Genomic DNA, 19,491 nt, shown 5'->3' with positions numbered 1-19,491 from the left:
GGTGCTGTGGCGCATTGCTCGGCGGTAGCCAAAACACTGGTGTGTTATCAACACCCTTCTAGCTCCCAATACACAGCACAGCACTACGAGGGCTGCTACGGGGAAAATTAACTCCATCTCAGCCAGACCCAATACATATGGAAACACAAAACTACAGCACTTCAAAAGCTAACAAGACTATCTACTTCCCACTCCCCCCCCCGCCCCCGTCTTGCACTGCTGAGATAGGTATCTACATCTTCATATAGACAAATGGAGCTCTCTGGGGAATCTGATCAGAACTGATCAAACAGTGAAGTGTGTTGGTCTTTACTTTATCATTCTGGGTTGAAGGAGAGAAATTGGTTATTCTGGACACAAGATCTCTGCCCTCCAATACCACAGAACACAAGTAGTAAATGTGCAACATTCCCTGTCTTGTTTTAGCAAAGCACTTCAAATCTGAGGTAGCCACTTTTAGAGGATAATTCAGCCTACACAATCCAGTTACATTTTGGCCATTACATGAAAGCCAACTTAAGTAACTCAACTACTTTAACGCCTGGTTGATCATCAGTTTTTCCAATGTGTCTTGTGAATAAGAAGGCAGCAAAGAAAAATGTGGGGGCGAAATGAAGACTAGAGTATTTTTGTACATTCATATTATCGGGGGGGGGCAGGAAGCAGGGCCATTCTTTTCTTCTCTCCCTCTCCCTTGAAGTTTGCTGCGAGTGGAGTTGAAACCCAATGTTCTTTTAATACCTGCTTCATTTAGAGAATTAAAGCATCACAAGCCTGCCACAGAACTTGACCAAATACAGCTTTTATCTAGCAGATGAGAATTTTGGGTAATCAAGCCTATTTATTGCAGCAATGTCATTTAACCCCTCATTTTGCCCAGCCCTGCCCAGCATGTTGAAACAATTGTTCAGTGCCAATGTTCAATCTCAGTTATATTTGCAAAAAACCATCACATGATTTTTAAATATTACTAAGATTCAGGACTCACATTTTCCAGTTCAGATGCATTGTCCTCCAGTTTCGTCTTTTGGCTCATGCAGCTCAGCAGATGATCCAATACACACTGTTTTGGATGCATTCCTTTGTCAAAGCGATTATACATCCCACACCAAAACCTCAAGAACAGGGCAAGAAAAGAGAATTAGGCGGCCAATTGTACACTACTGACCAATAAACTAGATGCTGTTTAAGGGAAAAATTTTCGACAAATTGAGATTAGTAATTGATTTTTAAAAACTTCCACAGTCTTGGATTATAAAATTCAGTATCAATGGGCAAATTTTCATAAAGTTAAAAAAACCCAGCTCCTGGGGATTTAAGTACTTCTGCCTTATGATCCACATGCACTGGCAGTAGGTATTAACATGAGACAAAAATACACCTTTTTCTCTAGCAGACTCACTGGAGGCTTGGGCAGTTCACCTTCAAGTCCACAGTTTGCCCCACCTCCCTACTTTTAATAAAACCCTTTGCCCGCCAGTAACCACATACAGCACTTAACACATTTGCATCCCTCTCTCTCTCTCAGCAGGGAACAGGAGTGAGCCAGAAACAAAGCAAAACTAACCACTTCAGCTGTAACACCCTGGGCAAGCAGACAGACATGGCAACAAGAAACCCCTTCTTGTGGAAACCACCCTGAGTACGTAAGCCTGGGTGGGACTGGGCACTGAAATTCCTGTTTGAAAGACTTCCTTAATATATACTGAAAAGGAGGAAAGGAGGAACTTTCTTTAACAATTGCCTACCCTATCATGTAAATTTGACAGAGCAAGCAGTCAGGGTGTGTGGGGGGGTCTATCTGCACATCTGAGTTGTTCTTTTCCTTGCCTTTCTCCACCCTCTTTCTCAACACCAAAGAAAAATTATATTTTAAATTACAGTACCTGCACTTATTTAGCAATTACCTGAGCGCATCCCTTCTCAGTTTATGGATGAGGAATGGAGGGGAAAGGTAAAACAAACCATTCTACTCAGTGACAATTTATTTTATTAAACCTGAATTAGCAATCCACATTACAATGAAAGAAATGCCTCCCTTTTTCCCCTTCTTAAATAAGCAACTTACTGGAAACTGAAAGGTAGTGTGTTTGGTTGAAGCTCTTTGTAAGCTGTAAATCCTCTGTATAAAGGATTTCTCAATTCCTGCTTCTTCTGTAAGAGGAAAGGCCATAGAGAATGGGTCTTCTCAAAGATTCTGTCAATTACAAATAACATCTAATCACTAAAAAAAAAGAATCAAGTTAAGTGGATTAATAACGCTAGCTGTAGAATTACATTAAGGGAGCTAAGAATTACTGTTACGCAGTATCTGATTAATTTCATAAACACAGATACATCATTGAGGAATATATAATCATTTAAAATGGACACTATCCACTCCAAAAGGGGTATCTGCAAGTTATTACTGTGGTCCAAATTAAAACACCTGACTTTGGGGATATAACTAATCTAGAATTTTTTTCCACGCTGTAGAACATAAGTATCTATCAAGACAATGTTACCCTTAACCAATCTGCAATTACATATAAACACACAAACAAACACAACCTGTCCTTTTTCTGACATTCAAAGTGACTTCTAGACTGTTGGCTCTATAAACTGCCAACTCACTTCAGATCCTCACGCTCCCTATGACAGGTCCCAAGGAAGTTGCCAAACTGGCAGGAGTAGACATGGTCATGGATTTCAAGAAGGAAACGCTCATTAAACTCAAATGTGCACGGGAACTGCTGCATGAGCTGCCAGACACATTCAACGAACTGAGTGAAGACAGGGGATACTTCTTTGGGGTCACCATCCAAATGGCCACACCTAGAGAGATGAAACAAAACAGGGTTAAATCCTGTGTCACCCAACAAAAAAAGAATCCCCTCGCCATTAAACAACTGGGAAGTTTTCTTCACTACTAGAATAAGAAATTATTCTGCAGAGTCAGAAAAAAACCCATGTGGTTTTTCTTAGAGAAACTGTACATTAAGGCATGCCACCCTCAGCATTACTTGTTCTCCAAGGGTACCTGTTAGGAGTGACAAGAATTGTGCAATGTCCCTTTCTCTAAAGTAAAATTAGCAATGGAAGAGCCTACATAACAGACTTGCAAGCATCACAAGAAATATTTGTGAAATAGGAATCCTTGAGCCTACGCTATGATGTTAGCACAAGGGAAAAAAGGCAATATTCTCCAAAGAAACATCCTATCGCTCGAATATAAGAAACTAATGCTAGCCCTTAATTGGGGGATAAAAGTTGACATTGGTGGGATTCTGTCTGTCTGCCAGGAAAAATAAGAAACAGTGGGGGAGGGGGGAAAAAAAGCATCCTTTACAATCTTCTCTGGATGTGAGAGTATTTTATGGTGCAGGCATAGCCACAACAGGCAGCAACAGTCAGAACAACCTCATTTTGCTCCACGTGGACATGAAGAATGAAACCTAGTAGGCAATTACTCAGAAAGAAAAAAAAACCTCAAACAAAGAAAACCCCAAAACAACAATCAAAAAATACTTTTACAGCTTTAGATGAAGTTCAGAAAAACCCTACTAGTTCTGCAAAACTCTAGCCAGGGATCTATCGGTGTTCATTACAAGCCATCACAAAAGAAAAAAACCACCAGAAAAGGAATAACAGCATTTTTGGAAAGCAGCCAACATTATTGAACTGTAATGACTGTTCTTTCTTAAGAGAAAAAACTTGGGGCAGAATCCCCATTTTCTAGCAAGGAATATAACCTGGAAATCCACAGAAAAGAACACGGCATCCCCAAACTTAAGTGGAAAAATGAAGTAAGATTTCTTATGACAGAGATCTAGCTGATCAAACCCCACTTCCTGGTTCTGTGATTCCAACCACAATACCCAAAGAAGGAGCATGAAGAAGGATTGATTTCCCTCAGAACTGTAAGGCACTGGCCACTACTATGAGAGGAATGATTTTGTCTACTGGAATAAAAGTTCATATTCTCAGTCAATGCTGAAATGTATGTTTCAAGTACTTTTTGTATCCATTGCCAAGTTCTCATATTTGGAACAATCCTTTATAATAGAAGAATAGGAGGCTTTGGGTTTTTTTTTGTCTTAAAGCAAGAAAGGTGAAAAGAGTCCCTAAAGAAGCAGAAACAATGACCACAGAACATTTATTTGGCCAATAATGACCAAACAGCAGTTTATCTTTGACTGCTTCTTCTTACATACCAGTAAAAGGGTGTGCATATTGCTTATTTTCCCCAGATATGCTTTAAGGAAACAGATTTGGTTTATTATTAAAAACAGGAATCAGTTTCACATTGAGAACAAAGCTTCAATTTTTAACAAGCTAGTATCACTGAATAGACCGGTCCCTTCCCTCTTTGTATTCTTTTGGACCATCTCAGTTTCTAATTTCTATATGGTAAATATAACAGGAAGTAATTTCAAGGCAATATCCTTACTAGATGCAGGCTATCAATTACAGGAATGACAGCATTTTTAATGTGCATAGAGAATGCAGGTCAAATTGGGTTTTAGCACTCTACTGGGCTCAAGTTTATGCTTTAAACTTGGTAAAAGTCCCGAAAAACATTAGCTGAGATTTTCTTCCAGGAGATGATTGCAAAAGGATTAACATGTCTTGCCAAAACACTTACACTCCTCATACAATACAAATGTGATTTTACAGGTAGGAAAACACTTGGAATTCAAACAACTTGTTCAAGACTGTATGATTTTGTAAAGTAATAAAAAAAGCACTGATGAAATAACAACCCTAGCAGATACTGGCTTTATGTCACCAACTCCAGTATCTTCCAAATATTCTCTCCTCTGTCCTGTATTTTCATTTAAATCTTTCATGGAAGTACATGAACCTGAAAACACTATATTAGTTTCACAGCTAAGCCTTCACCCAGTCACTACACCCAAGATAACATGATCCTCTTACCTGTGTGAGAACTTATGGCCCATTGCAATCCACTCCTTTTCTATTAGAACCTTCAGTTTCAAAACAGAGGTTAAAAAAAGCGCATTACTTTGTTTAGAAAAAGCAAAATGAAGCCTCTGATGTTAAACTCTCAAAAGCTTACAACCAATGCTACCTGCTGACCCTACTGTTATCAGTATATCCATAGAAGTCAATGAAAATAGTAATAGTGATTTATAGATTAGAGTTATTCACAGTTACCAGTACAATGTCACTGTTGGAATCAGAAGTTATTTCAAGCAAGACCAGTACTACTTTGAGGGAGTTTCTATGTTGTTAAAATCATAATATGTAAACACACTAAGCTAAAAGAATTAACAGCTTAATATTACGCTACGTACTACTTAATTCAGAAAAGAATATCGTGATATTCAGCAAAATACATCAGCAAATTGAATTCAAAAAATGTTTAACACAAAAATAGGAATACCAGAAGTACAGCTGTGTATTGACGAGCTCAGGATGAAATCAGAACTATATGGCTATTTCTTTTTTAAATAGAACGCCTGTGCTATATATAAGAAAATAACAAGGAAGCAGTATTTTCCTTAAAGATATGTCTCATAAGGAGCCAAATGACTGATGCTGAATCCATTATTACTTGCCTTGGTGGATCATATTTAATCAATTCCTGATATCATCATCCAGAGACTTAAAGAACAAAAGGCAGGCAGAAATTCACAACAGAGTTCTTTGAAAACTTAAGTTATATTGCTTTTCAAATTTTTCCATTCTTTACACTTCTGTTGCATTCATTTAGGAATAACCACTATCACAGGATTTGTGCATATAAACCATTTGCTCAGAGGACAGACTGTCTCTGTTTTAGTTACTGCTCCTGTTCCTAATCAAAATCAAGTTCCTTTAGTTCATGCAGAATTGTCCAGAGCACAACCAAAGCCCAGGCAGATGTTTCACACTCTGATGTAATTTTAACTGCTAAAAGATTGCAGTAATAAAAATAGCATGGAATGCAACACACTGGAGGAGGTAAAATTTACATTGTTCGATTTCAGGGTTTCTTTTAAGGAACTCTTCTGAGAAAGAGCAGCAGCCTGTCTTTCAGGTATTTAACAAAAGGAGATGAATGGAAAGGTAACATCACAGATCGCACTGTATTTAGGCAGTGATGGCTTCAAATAAGAAAAAGCCTGCAGTAGAAGCAAACGGCCAAATTAATGTGTAATGGCTTTAAAAAAGGTCTTAAATGATGCACAGATTTTATGTGATATATAGGTTATATGTTGCTCTGTGCACGAGAATGAGTTCACCCAATTTTACATCCTAGCAGATAAGAGAGCATTCACTATAACAGTCTTAAGTGATAAGCTGCTTCACCCCTTTCTTGTGGATTGCTGCCAGGGTTGCATCCTTTGCTCACTCATTTCTTTCTGAAATGTCTCATTAGTGGCACTCATGTAGACATTCAAGGAAACAAAGATTTGGGAATTGTAAATCAACCACTGCCGTTTTGTGCCCATGCTGTTCAGAGCAAATAAAGCTTGTGTCTATAGAATCAAAGCTTTTTTTATATAGGTCACCTACTGTTTGTTCCAGGAAATGGCCCGAAACATTTAATTAGGGCCTGTTTACATTTCAAATCCAGGAAGTACTTTTTATTTTTGAAATTCCAACATTTGTGTTCTTACCATGAAGCCTTTAAAAGTCCTATAAAATGGATCTAAAAGGAGGCTAGCCAGGGAGCAGACCTGCGCTGTGCGATCCCACCCATCAGAGCAGTGGACTAACACGCTAGCTTTTTCATCTTTCACAGCCTGTAAAGGAGAGACCAGACAGAACAGTTTAGCAGCTTTCTAAGTTGGTCACCTTGTAATTAAATGCTATATCCCTTCATCTGCATTTACTTGACTGGCCTAAAACCCAAGGGGAAAATTTGTCATTTCTCATCTAGGCCAGGGAAATGCACCATTTCTGGGCACATAGCCATCAACCCACAGGAAACCCCAACTAGAATAAAATGCTGTAGCATGCCTTGTCAGCAACGCAGACTGTCAAGAAACAAAGACCATCTGATCTCAAAATGCTTAGTTTTCTGAAAGGCCAAGAATTCTCAGTCCCCTCCTCTGAGGAAAAATTTGGTGGATGAGTGAAGAATAATAATTGGACACACGGGGACTAGGAACTTCTCAAGAAAAATTGGAAGAGCTCATCCTAACTTCCTCCCATATGGATCACCTTCTTCCCTTCGTACCGGTGACAGAAGAGAAACACAAAATAGCTTCTTGCTTGCTTCGTGGGAAAATTTTGAAAAGAGACAACATTTACTGAAGGTTACTACTCTCGCCATGTGTTGCCTGCATGCCCTTTACTATTACTGAAGTGTCTTAGCGACTTTTCTCCTTTTGCCTGACCTGTAAAGCCACAAGCTCTGCAGAATGGATTGAACTGCGTTGAATAACCAAAATTAGCAGTCCCCGCATCACATAGAACTAGGAGAAAATAAACTGGTCTAAACAATCCCTCATTTAAAGCAGAGCAGTTCAATAACTAACGAGCACAAGGTTAGGAGTTGTTTGCACTATTAAATATGTGTTATATAGATATGTTTATAAAGGTCATTTATTCACATTCTGTGATTTTATTTGTTTCAAATGAGTTCTACTAAAGCCTAGATAACTGCTTGTTACAATACAGTGAACAGGACAACGTCCCAACCCCTACAGCATTTCATTTAGTCACAGGAAGTGTCTAGGAGAGAGCCAGCTGGGTAACCCACTTGATGTTCTCCAACTGCAGGCTTGGTTTTGAGAGCTGAGGCCAACCTGAATAGCAGTATATTCCCACCTTCTCTCCAGAGACAACTTCACAGCCTTGGAGCGGTCCCTAACAGACGAGTACATATTTTTTAATTCACCTGCAGGTCGGAGTACAGTTTTACCTTGGCAAGAAAGACACCTGCATCCATCACAGCCTTAATGTGCCGTAACCAACCTGAGTTCTCCAGCCCAGTGAGGAAATCGCTCATTGAGGGGGACTTCATTTCACACACTAAGAACACAAACAAAGGAATTAGCTGACACTCCGTTAACAACATCTCTTTCTTTCTCCCACCTCCTCATTACCTCTTCACAGCAATAGAGCTTGGTAGATCCTAAAAGCTAACATTTCCACACTTTTAAAGTGTCAGCAGCAATATCCTGTCTAAAGGACGCAGAAACTACTGTTTGCATACTTAAATACACAAACCAGCAATTTTTTAGCTGTGAGATAACTTGAGGATCTGAAAATATCCTCCTCCTCTTTTTTTAAATGGTAACTCATTATTTTTTCAGCTGAGTTTTTTCCAGCAAAGCGTTTACTAATCTGATACTTCACTATAAATCACCATCGCACAGACACCTAACAGCCACTAACGTGCAGTCACCATCACAAAGATTTGAAGAAAGGGGAGTTCTAATTTAGAGAGAGAAATAACATGTCTAACCTTGAAGGCAACTCATATGCTATACTGAAACCCAGCACAGAAAATACCTATAGTAATACAGTTCGATAGTCAGCAAGCACCAGTGAGAGAGATTTTATCACTGCCTAAGAATATGGGAGTAAGCAAGTATTTATTCTGCCTCTTCTTCCACCACAAAATAAATCTGCCAGGAACAGGCAATTGAGGACTTATATTTGTGATCAGGCCAATCTTTTGGTGGTGTGAATAGCTTCATTTTTCTCCACGGTCACCACGGATCCTGCAGTGCTACCTGGCCAGGCAATTGGTAGCATCAATTATTCAACTATTTTGAAGTAAGATGACCATTATGCTGGTTACTAAAATATTAAACTCATATTTGGAATGACAGCAGTTGTATTACATTTTAGAAAACTAAGCGCAGGGACCAAGCAGAATGATTTGCAGCATCTACTCTGCCCCATTCCGCAGTCTTTGTCAGCACAAGGATGGTAATAGTGCTGGAAACCAGCTAGCAGAGTATGCTGGTTTGATCCAAGCTGCGCCATCACCTTTAATGGAACTTCTCCAAAAATACATTAGTGAAAATACGCGCCTGATTCACCTCCTGATCTCCAAAGGCTCAGGTAAGTATTTCTTCCGCCTTGCTTCGCATCCTTCCCTAAGACCATAATCTCACAGAGTAGCTTAATTACCTGAGCTACTCTGCATTTTAATATATTTTAATGTATTAAAACATTAATTTGATACATTTTAATGTACTAAAACCAAGTTCAGTTAAAGAAAAATAAATGAAAAATAAGAACTATGTACGTATGAGATTAAAGTCCTTGAAGATCATGCCAAAATTTCATTTCAAATCAGAAATACTGTTTAACACTGAAATACTCCAAACCAAACACGGCAAATCCCAGAGAAGTATTTCCTCAACACCCTATGCTAGTTTTCTTTCAATAGCTCACAAAGTAACCATGAGACTATCTTGATGGCAAAATGTAATATTTCCCTAGCCTTTTTCTTTTAATTTGGCACATTTAAGAAATTCACATTTTATGTAACTAACACAATTAAGGAATGCTGTTAGTACTAGTTGCTATTTTTGAACCACTATAAAACTAAGCACAATAATAAATAAAATGTCTAGCAGAAAAGCATTTTAACAACATTAATACTTTCAGCCACTTCAATACAGCAAACAAAGTAAGATACTGACTTACCTGCCTCCATCACAACACCCAAGTCTACGTGCATGTGTGCACGTAGGATTTAGATATTCAGCAAAAGGTTCTGTCCAAAAGCAGCCAAGGTAATGAAGACTGGCCACTTGCACAGACCATACCTACCTTCCAAGAGTTTCTGCAAGCTGTTCCGCATCACATGGATGTTTTCTATGCCAATAAATTTAAAGCGAATGTTATCATAATTATCTTCATTCTCATAACCCTTCCCAGCAGCTCGGTTGGCCATGGCATTTAACTGTCAAATTCAAGGGAACGGGAATAGAATAGAAAAGAGAGAAAATTACAACAAAGAATATGCAGAAATAAATGAGTGTTTTGCAAGTCCTTCTTTTTTTAAAATCACCCAGAAAATATAATGAACAAAGTTGTTACTCAGGTGTATTTCCCCACCTCCCAGACATTACTTCCAGTTGTTTCACTAAAATTATGCCAGTGTCTCCAGTCCATTAGTCATATGCAGAGACTCATTAAGACCCTAGACAGAATTTCTTAGGGTAGGCAGAATCAAAACCGTGCACAATTTCAGAATACTGCTGTCATCAAAACAGGTAAAGAGACATTGAGTCTGCCTTAACTGTGAAGCTACATAAAAAGATTCAGACAGAAGCATATGAAAGTAAAACTAGGAAAGCCATTTTTACGAGTAACATACATACATGGTGGTATAGAAATAGTAAGAGAATTCCAAAGCTTTTCACAGACATACATGCACAGATGAAATAAAGCCACCTGAGGGAAACATAGAAATATTAAAGTTGAGCAGAAAGAATACAGGAACCAACTGGAACTGCAGAAAAGAAACAGAAAAGAAGCCAATTGCTCTAACAATTACCCAGTTCAAGAGCTACCAGGAAATCTTTAGCGGCGACCGAAAAAAAAAAAGACCACCTCAACCCCCCCACATACTAATTTGGGAAGAGGAGTGATTTGCCTCCAGAGAAGAGAGAAGCAAGAGTCAGATACGGTATATTCATCTTTAGAACAACTACATAACCCTAGTGCTTCGGTTCTACCATTCAGGTAAGACATGTTGTGTTAGAAGGAGAAATGTGACCAACTATAAATTCTCCCTTTTTCACCAAATACTTTAGAAAAAAATTGCCATCAATGACAGATTTCAGTGGAACATCTATGATACTGGAAGCTGTCTGTACCAAAAGAACATGCAGTGACTGCTATAAACATACAGAAAATTACAGAATAGGTTATCTCTAGGAAATGTCATACTACAAAAGGCCAAAATACGTCTTGGAACAACAGGCGAAACATTCCCTGTTTTCCCAAAAAGACTTTTTCCCTTCTTGCCCTTGCCATAGTTTAACTAAATCTGTAGTTTCTATAAAATAACTGCAATATCTGAACAGTGAAGCAGATTCTCAGAAAGCTCAATTTTAAAATAATCAGAGCACTTTTAAATCTTTGTATTTAAATAATTGTGTACTGTGAAAATCTCTGTGTTCCAGTTTGCTTATACCGACACTCCCAAACAATATGCTTTCAAGACAATCATTTGAATTCGTTTCTAAATTCAGCTCCTCAAGACGACAGTCATTAGAGATTTCATTTTGCAAACATTTCTTCAATATCCTCTAACATAAACAGCTCAGCAACACAGTTCTAGCCCCAAACAGTGGCTACGGACCAGAAGAGCTGAATTGTATTAAACTCCAAGCTGCACATCATGAGAACATTAGTGTTATTTTTACAAAGGGAAAAAAATGGAGGAATTGCTTTTCTCAATTGTTGTTAAGACTCCACACAGCCTCACTTCTTCCCAGGTCTGCTGATAAAAGCACTTCAGCCTCATGGAACTGAATCCTAAAGCTTCTCTCCAACTCAACATATTAAGGACCTAGCTCTCTGCGTGAAAATGCTTCACTGTCACAGCCAGCTTCAAGACTGCCAGTTGCTACAGGTCATCCTTAACACAAACCTCAACCCAGAATACTCCAGGAGTGCAAGCATTCTTAACAGCACTTAACGATGCAGTTTTATTATGCACAAGCATTCGTCACATTAAGACACTGAACCAGGAGCCTGATACTGGATTCCCGATTCAGGACTGCCACAATTTAACCTAAAGCAGCATAAGAAAGCATTAGCAGAGTTGTGAAAGAATGAACTGGAAACAGCATTACTAATTCAGACACAAGCTTTAAAAGCAGCCACAAACCCCGTGAAGATACCTTTGGCCTTGTGTCTACAACATACATGAAGGGGCTCCCAGGGTTGGCTTCTCTGATGGCCTGCAGCATTTGTTCATCCTCCAGACAGCGCGCACTGAACCCGGAGAGAGGCTGGCTACAACGACATATGGCAGCCTGCAACACACAACAGCTCACATTTTTCTGCTTTCGGATCATCTCAACCGCACTGCTCCAAAGAACGCTAATTTGTTGGCTTTAAGTGTCCTATTCTCTGTTTCACTGAAAAACTGCTATTTAAACGGACATACAGAAATACTACTGGAATATTTCTCAAAGCGAGAAGTTTGGGAATCTTAAGAAAATAGTGAGGCTAAGGAGCCCTGCTGCAAACTTCATTGCTATGTTCTCAAACCCACTATGCTCTGCCTGACGATCAGTATCCCAAACGTTAGCATTTCTCATGTTTTCTACTTCGTTTCTATTGTCCAAACCATTCTTTTCCACAACTTTCCTTATCAGTTGTTACTGTTCCACGCTCAGAACTGCACTGAGTATGCTTTAGGGAAATTTCAACAGTTGCCAGCACAACTCCATACAGTTGCCCAGGTCAAGGCATGCTTCCTCAGGAAAACAACAATTTGACTGTGACAGCATTTTCCTAACATCTGCATCAAAAACACTGCTGAGACAGCAAAGTTAAAAATTTACATTCTGGTCTTCAGTGGAAAAAAACCTGAAACCTTCACTTATTCTGAGCTAGTGGGGATTTATTTCAGGATGGTTCCTCCTCTCCAATACTAAGAAAATCCAGCTGAGTTATCATGTATCTTGTTAAAACATTATTCAATATAGCTAAACAGTAAATTAAAAAAACCCACATAACAAGGAATTGCTGAAAGAAAAAAATTTCTCGACAGGAAGTTTGGAAAGTTTGTGCTTTTTGCACAGTTCTGGATGAGTCCCAAGTGTTTATCTTTAACTAGCTTATTCTGTGACTCAGAACAAATCAATATTAAAGCCGTTAAGAGAAGCACAGTTCTCAAATGTGAAGTTAATATGCTCTAATAATTATCCCATTCTTTCCTTTCACTAAAAGGGGACTGGACAAGAAGGGGAACCCCTACTCCCCACAAAGACAGCAGATAATGAACAACTAACATTGTTTTCTTTATATAAGTAAGAAAGCACCGGAATCCGCCCTCTGCTTCTGAACCTTGAACTTCCAATCACCACTGCCTTATTAGCAGCTCTAGGCACCACTATTTCTGGAGGATATGTATTGCAAACCTAAGTGAGAAGAAAGAAAAAAATCCAGATATTACTACTTAGCAATTCAAAATTCATGAAAAATTCATCTTTAGCTTACGATCTAGCATTTATAAACAACAGGAATAGATTGTTTGCCACAGTGTATCTAACACAGTTGACTTCTGAAGTTTCAAGCCATTAAGATGCATATAAAAAAACAACACAGGAATAGGAGCAAAATTGAACAATATGGTGAAGGAAACAATCAATTTTGCAACTGAACCTAAAAAAAATGGACTGCATGGTACACAATACATATTAAAAGGAAGTTCTTTAGATCTGTTAGTTTTATGAAAGTTTCTGATTTTTCACAAAAAAAATTAAGAACAACTGTATTTTTAAAGTTCCCTCTAAATCTTATTCAACTTGAAATGAGCTTCCAGCAATCAGGTAGCATGCTCAGAGACCAGTTTTATCCTTTTTCCTCAGACAAGTACAGTCTTTTCAGCACGTACTTCACAGATAAGCTATTCTCCAAGTCTGGCCTTACTTGACGCTTGACAATTTTAAAACATAAGCTGGAAACCATGAGGAAATTATAAAGCATTGGCACTTGAGAGTTACATACTGGCAAGTAAAGCTTCAAAGTGATTACTGATTTTATATGCCCACATTCAGATGCCCTAAAAAGCTAACGGAATTCAGGCATCCAAAGATACAGTCATTTAAAATTACCAGTCATTTCTGACAGCACAGGCCTATATTTCTTCAACCCAAAGCATAACAGTAAAGAAAACTAGTGGGGGAAGGGATCCAAGACTTAATATATTGGTATCTTCCTCAGAGTTGTTTGCTTTGTCTTTTAGACAGAAAGGTCTGACTGTACACAGCAGCAGAAGAAATAAAAAGGGAAATAATATGAAGCAGGAGTTTGAGTAAGCTTCCTGAAAAATGCTTTCATTTAATGTTGTTTAGATCCAACCTGGCCTTACAGGGGAGAAAAAGAAGACTGAAATGACTGAGCGCTCTTATTTAGCAGAAGATCCAGGCAAGCAAGAAGAAAAATGTCTGTTTTCGGTTACTGTTTTTTCCTTCCTTACCTAGTCCTCTCCACTTTGCCTCATTCCCCACCAAGCCAAACTGCTGCCATTTATTTCTCTTCTACACATCTGCCACCAGCCTGGCGGGACGGGGTTTGGAAATACCAAAAGCAGCTAAGGGTACTTCAGGTTTTTCGTAACAGATGGTTTGACATTTCTCTAGAAAAACAAGTATCTGGTACTTTGCCAGGGAGATCAAAGCAAACCAAGGTGACTCTGCAGATCTGTTCTGTTCTTCCATAGCATCATTATCCGCAACTTCACATCAAGACGATGCTGCTTCGATTAAAACCAACTGAGCTCATTCCTCCCCAGAGGCATCACTTACGCAGCAGTAGAAGGACTGCTGTATGTCATTAATAACAAAGAAGAGATACTGCACTAAATGGCTACTTTGGGCAAGAATTACCTCATAGTCTTTATTAACATCCGTTATTTCCCAATAGTCATTTGGAATTCCCATACGCTGGTAATCTACTTTTAAATCAATCAGCTTCCATCCCATCTCCCGATTCTCTTTAGACATTTTAGGATTGTAAGAGAAAGCATAAAGTTCTTCGGGTTTCACTGGGAAGAAGAAAGAAAAAAAATTAACTAGTTAGAGAGAGATAGAGACATACGGAGAGGTCAACACTTTTTCCTAAAGGCCATCTTTTGGATAAGCCTGCTGTGCAAGCCAACGAGCTGCAGGTGTACCACAACTGATACAAGGACTGAAAAACATTATTCAGTCAAAAAAGATCAGGAGACTTAGAAATCATTTACTAAAGAAGCCAAAGGGCTATGCCACTGTACTGCATAGTTGGCTATATTTTAATAATAGCTATTTTCCTTATACTTCTGCCTCCTCAAAGATCAGAAGCATGAAGTTTTCTTTAATCACTTTGCGTACCTCACTAATCTAAACAAACTTAGACTGATTCTCACTCCTTAAAAAAAAAAGTTGAGTACTACATAGAAGAGTATAGGTATTTAAAACTTCTCAACCTCACATTTACAGGTTTTCGTTCGGGGTAGTACTGAGTGCTTACAATTCATATTGAAATCCTCAGGAATTTCCAATACTCAGTGCCCACATGCAGGGAGATACACTAACACATTTTGTTAGAATTAATGAAAACTTCAAAGTAGTAATTTTTCCCGAACAAGTTATTTCCTACTGAATTCACTGCAATAGGCACGTTAGACAAGACTGATATCATACGAATTAATCCATAAATGAAAACATATATTAAAAGATATATTTTCTGTGAAGAGTTCATAAAACAGCTCTTGCACACCTGTAAGTTCATCATTCAACAGTGAGTTCTGAGCCGCATGGAAAACTTGATAGATGTCTTGAATATTACTGTCAGCCCAACAAAAGCTTCAGGCTGTGCCTGACAAATGGTAATTTCTTCCTCCCTCCAATTCTACCATCCCAATTTCCTTCCCTCTCTTCATAAAATGCAAATCCAACCAATAACTCATTCAGCTGATTCCCAAGGCAGCAAGCGCTCCAGAGACACAGTGAAACCTGCCAGAGTCTGATAAAGTAGCCAGGTTACCGGACAGGTAACCCATAGCTGTCAATCATACATGTGCAAATCATGAATAATTATATGCTTTCCAAAAAAAACCATGAAGGAAGTATACGTACAGAAATTTTAGAACAACAAAAGAGAACTGTTAAAATCTGTAAATAGAACAAAAGAAAGAGCTACAGCATATTACACAAATAACCACAAGACAAAAGAAACTGATGTAACCCCCTGCAGCGACAGCTCCCACGCTTCAAGACACTACATAAGTCTCTAATTTTCAAGACTGAAAGAACAGTGACAGCTTTTAAACACAACACCAGAAACTTGCCAGATACAGCATTAGAGTTAGAACTTCAGAACTAAGAAAACTCCAAAGCTCAGGGCACAAGGGAGATGCTGGGAATAGGCACAAGCATTAATATCAATCAAAAAAAACCCAAACTCAGCAAAAAACATTTCTACTACAGTATTTCTATTCAAGTCCTATGTGATGGCGAGCATGAAGCAGACTGGCGCTATCAATTCCCTTCCCTCGGACTAGTGACATAAATACAAAATGCAATTGCAAATGGCATCCTTACAATAATGCCGAACTCCAAATACTGGTTCACCCCAAAAACAGAAGTTGCCATAGACAGAAGCCAGATAGGAAACCCGGTGGAATGCTGTCCTGCAAGAAGAACAAGGAGCCTGAAGATTCATCCATGACAGACTAAAAAGCTGAAGCCAGAAGGCACCACAGGCTTTTGAGGATGTTTTGCTCACGCTCTTAAGAGTGACTCCAAGTCAGGGCAGCCAGAGTGAAGCACAGGGTTTCACAACTTAAAGAAGACAAAAACTGAAGAGTAGCCTAAACATGCTATTGGGAAACAAATGAAAGATGCCAATGTTTAAAGCTTTATTTGTGGGATTCCAGAATTTTGTGAACATCTGGATCAACCGGAAAGGGCAGAACTACACACAGCCAACAGCTAAGTCACAGAAATGACTGACAATGGCCAGCTATGGGATATGACACTCAGCATGAGTGCTACAAGAAGAAAGCCTGAGATGCTGCATACAGCCTCAGTCAGGAAAATGAACTTTGCATGGGTCTTCAGAAGTTCCTCATGGGAGGCCACCTCATTCCCACTGCCACAAAAGATTTGTGTTTAGTTTGGAAGCGAACGCCCTAGTCCACAGGGCAGGGCTCTACTTACTGAGCCGACCCACACAGATCATCTCTGGTGGTGGAAACTGATTCTGATTTCACATCCTCCCCCTCCTGTACTGACATCGCAAAATAGTCTGGCAGGCAAAGCTTTCTCTATTGCTCAGACGAGCCTTCCAGCTTAAAGCGTTTCAACAATTTGCAAAACAGACTCCCGTCCTAAATACCTGGTTGTGAAAGTTTAAGCAATGAGGTATACACTTCGTGACAGTCATGTTCCTGCCCAATAACAAAGTGAGCCACATGGAAGTTCTTGCAGTGAATAAGGAGTGGATATCCAGCCGTGGTCAGAGGCAATTTTTCTACAGTCGCAATATGGTGATGCAGAATCTGAAAAACAGGAAATAAACATCATCTTTTAGAAGCCACTGGTAAGGTTGCAAGCAGTACAAGCAGATACTAAGTTTTTGCAATACCGTCAGCTATTTAAGCTTACTACATCTAACTAGGAGCAGAAAATTAGTTTATTTGTGATACTTATCAAACAAACATCATAAACATCCAGACCATGCGCCCAAAGGCTAAGTAACTAATAGCAAGATTGAAAAAATACAGTTATATAATATAAAATAGAGATTGATGTCCAGCTCGGTTTACTTGATTCACTTCACTTTCCCTCCACTCCCACATGCAATATATTTTGTCATTCCCTTTTTACTTGAGAATTAAGAAAAAAGGCTGCTAATTTCAGTGCTAATTTTGCACTTCTAAAAGCTGTAAATTCAAGTTTGGTGGTTTGGTATACTGAGTTTGAGATAGGAAACTAGACAAGTTTTTTATGTTCCTGGAACTAACACTAATTCAGTGAGTGACCTCTATCAAGTCACAATTACCATTGTGTTAATTTCCTTGCAGAACAGCTGTTTATGTTAAGCACTTGGTATCAAAATGCTATAAAAGACCACTATAACTTTGGAATTCACAAACCTGTTCATTTTGGATACAAGATATAAAGTAATTTTTGTACTTGTGTTTAAACAGACTCCAGGTATCACAACATACCCATGTTTCTTTTCTGACTTCAGCAGAAGCATCTACATAGATAAGGTGGGTAGCTGTCAGGTATAATGTCCCATTTGCTGCCTTCCTATTTGTATAGCGATCTAGTAATTTCACATTTTCAACCTGCAACATAAAAAAAGTATGAAAAAATGAATTAAACTTTGATGGAGGAAATACCTAAGGACTTGTTGAACTGCAATCATGTAACTGCTAATATACAACTCAGGAAGAAAGACAGAAAAATGTAAGAATTAAAGTCTCCCCTGCAACATTAACTCAGTTTTACACTACAAATTCAAATTGTTTCTCCAGCAATTAAAGCCAAAAAGGTTAAGCAAACAGCCAAAGTTTAGCACCAGTGTGAGTAACAGGATTACTGGATTTGTAGCCAAGATAATCACAGTTTATTACTGTGCAAGGTTGCAGAAATAAGACAAGGAACTGCGAAAGAAAAGACCGTTCAGTATAATCAAACTGTTGCTGTGAAAGAAACAGCCCTCTCCAGTCTGACTTCCAACCGCTCAGTCACTACAAAAAAGTATTAGTAGCTACTTCTTGTAACACACTTCCTAGGCATGTAAGTGCATTTCATAAACCACATTAAGCTAATTAATAAAAACAGTTTTAAAAAACATTAGCACAGACATAATAAAATAATAATTTTAAAGTATTTTATATTATTTGATTGATTTTCTCCTAGCCTATTTGCTTCTTAATGAACGTAGATGGAATTTTTCTTTCATCATCAAGCAAAAATAATGGGGAAAAAAAACCTGGAAGGACAATGAAAACAAACAGTTCAACAGTATATGATAAATTAGTTCTGGGTATTGAATATGTAAGCTTCCTTACAGGGTTATTGGTCTGAGATAAATAATGGAAAATGTCAGCAAAGAAACTTGGAAGAGCAGAGGTCTCAGCTATACGTCTTCCTAGTACATCGCGTTTTTCAGCACATACAATTATTATATCTAATATTGCCCTTTTTCAGGCACTAGAGACAAGCAGGTCCAGCAAAGCACCTTAGGCAACATGGGTAAGGAGCATCCCCAAACTAATATCCTAGAGAATAAAACAAAACAAAATACAGCAACCTTCATGGTATTATAGATCAATCAATCAATCAATGGCTGGACAGACAGCTACCTGAAGTATGTACAATTTTTTTTAGCTTTAGTCGTGAGCACAGCACTCCCAGAGCTCCTGTTCCACTTTATTCAACTGAAAAAGCACATTTTGATTCACTTATTCGGACTGAGGGAGTCTCCGCACTTTGATATAAACAACGTTTATACGAATCGTACCCAAACCACCTTTGCATCAGTATCCTTACTAAAAATTTCCTTTCCAACAGGGCGATACAGTAAGAAATACCTAAACAAGTAGCTTTAAGCTTTCCAGATTTATCCATGACCCGGTTGAGAAGTGCCGGGGTCGCTCACCCACACGTACGCCTTGAGGGGAAGGAAAGCAAAGGTAGCTGCTTTTAGAAAATTAATTACAACCTTAAAACAAAAAAAGTCGTTGAAAACAGAGGAACCTGACAACAACCCCGGCCGAGGCCCGTCGCCCCCGGAGGGGCTTCAGCTCAGGTGTCCCGCGGGGAGGCCCCGGCGCAGGGCGGTGAGTGGAGCCCCACG

At 38.8% G+C, this 19,491-nt stretch overlaps 1 protein-coding gene across 1 annotated transcript in view; it reads right to left on the bottom strand.

Annotated features, from left to right (window-relative positions):
• MTMR8 (myotubularin related protein 8) overlaps positions 1 to 17,983 on the bottom strand; it is a 19,125-nt gene extending 1,142 nt beyond the window's left edge. The window contains exons 1-12 of the mRNA XM_009579803.1: positions 17,852 to 17,983; positions 17,017 to 17,179; positions 14,526 to 14,683; positions 12,927 to 13,055; positions 11,808 to 11,942; positions 9,724 to 9,856; positions 7,856 to 7,965; positions 6,606 to 6,731; positions 4,918 to 4,967; positions 2,614 to 2,814; positions 2,069 to 2,197; positions 989 to 1,115 (exon numbers count right to left, since the gene is read on the bottom strand). Coding sequence (XP_009578098.1) covers positions 989 to 1,115; positions 2,069 to 2,197; positions 2,614 to 2,814; positions 4,918 to 4,967; positions 6,606 to 6,731; positions 7,856 to 7,965; positions 9,724 to 9,856; positions 11,808 to 11,942; positions 12,927 to 13,055; positions 14,526 to 14,683; positions 17,017 to 17,179; positions 17,852 to 17,983 — 1,593 coding nt within the window. The remainder of the gene's footprint in view (positions 1 to 988; positions 1,116 to 2,068; positions 2,198 to 2,613; positions 2,815 to 4,917; positions 4,968 to 6,605; positions 6,732 to 7,855; positions 7,966 to 9,723; positions 9,857 to 11,807; positions 11,943 to 12,926; positions 13,056 to 14,525; positions 14,684 to 17,016; positions 17,180 to 17,851) is intronic.
• Positions 17,984 to 19,491: the final 1,508 nt, after the last annotated feature.

The sequence above is a fragment of the Fulmarus glacialis genome, unplaced genomic scaffold, assembly GCF_000690835.1.
Source record: "Fulmarus glacialis isolate BGI_N327 unplaced genomic scaffold, ASM69083v1 scaffold21326, whole genome shotgun sequence".
In the NCBI taxonomy this organism is placed as follows: Eukaryota; Metazoa; Chordata; class Aves; order Procellariiformes; family Procellariidae; genus Fulmarus; species Fulmarus glacialis.
The sequence above is the reverse complement of the archived record's forward strand: the minus strand, read 5'-3'. Positions and strand labels throughout refer to the sequence as shown.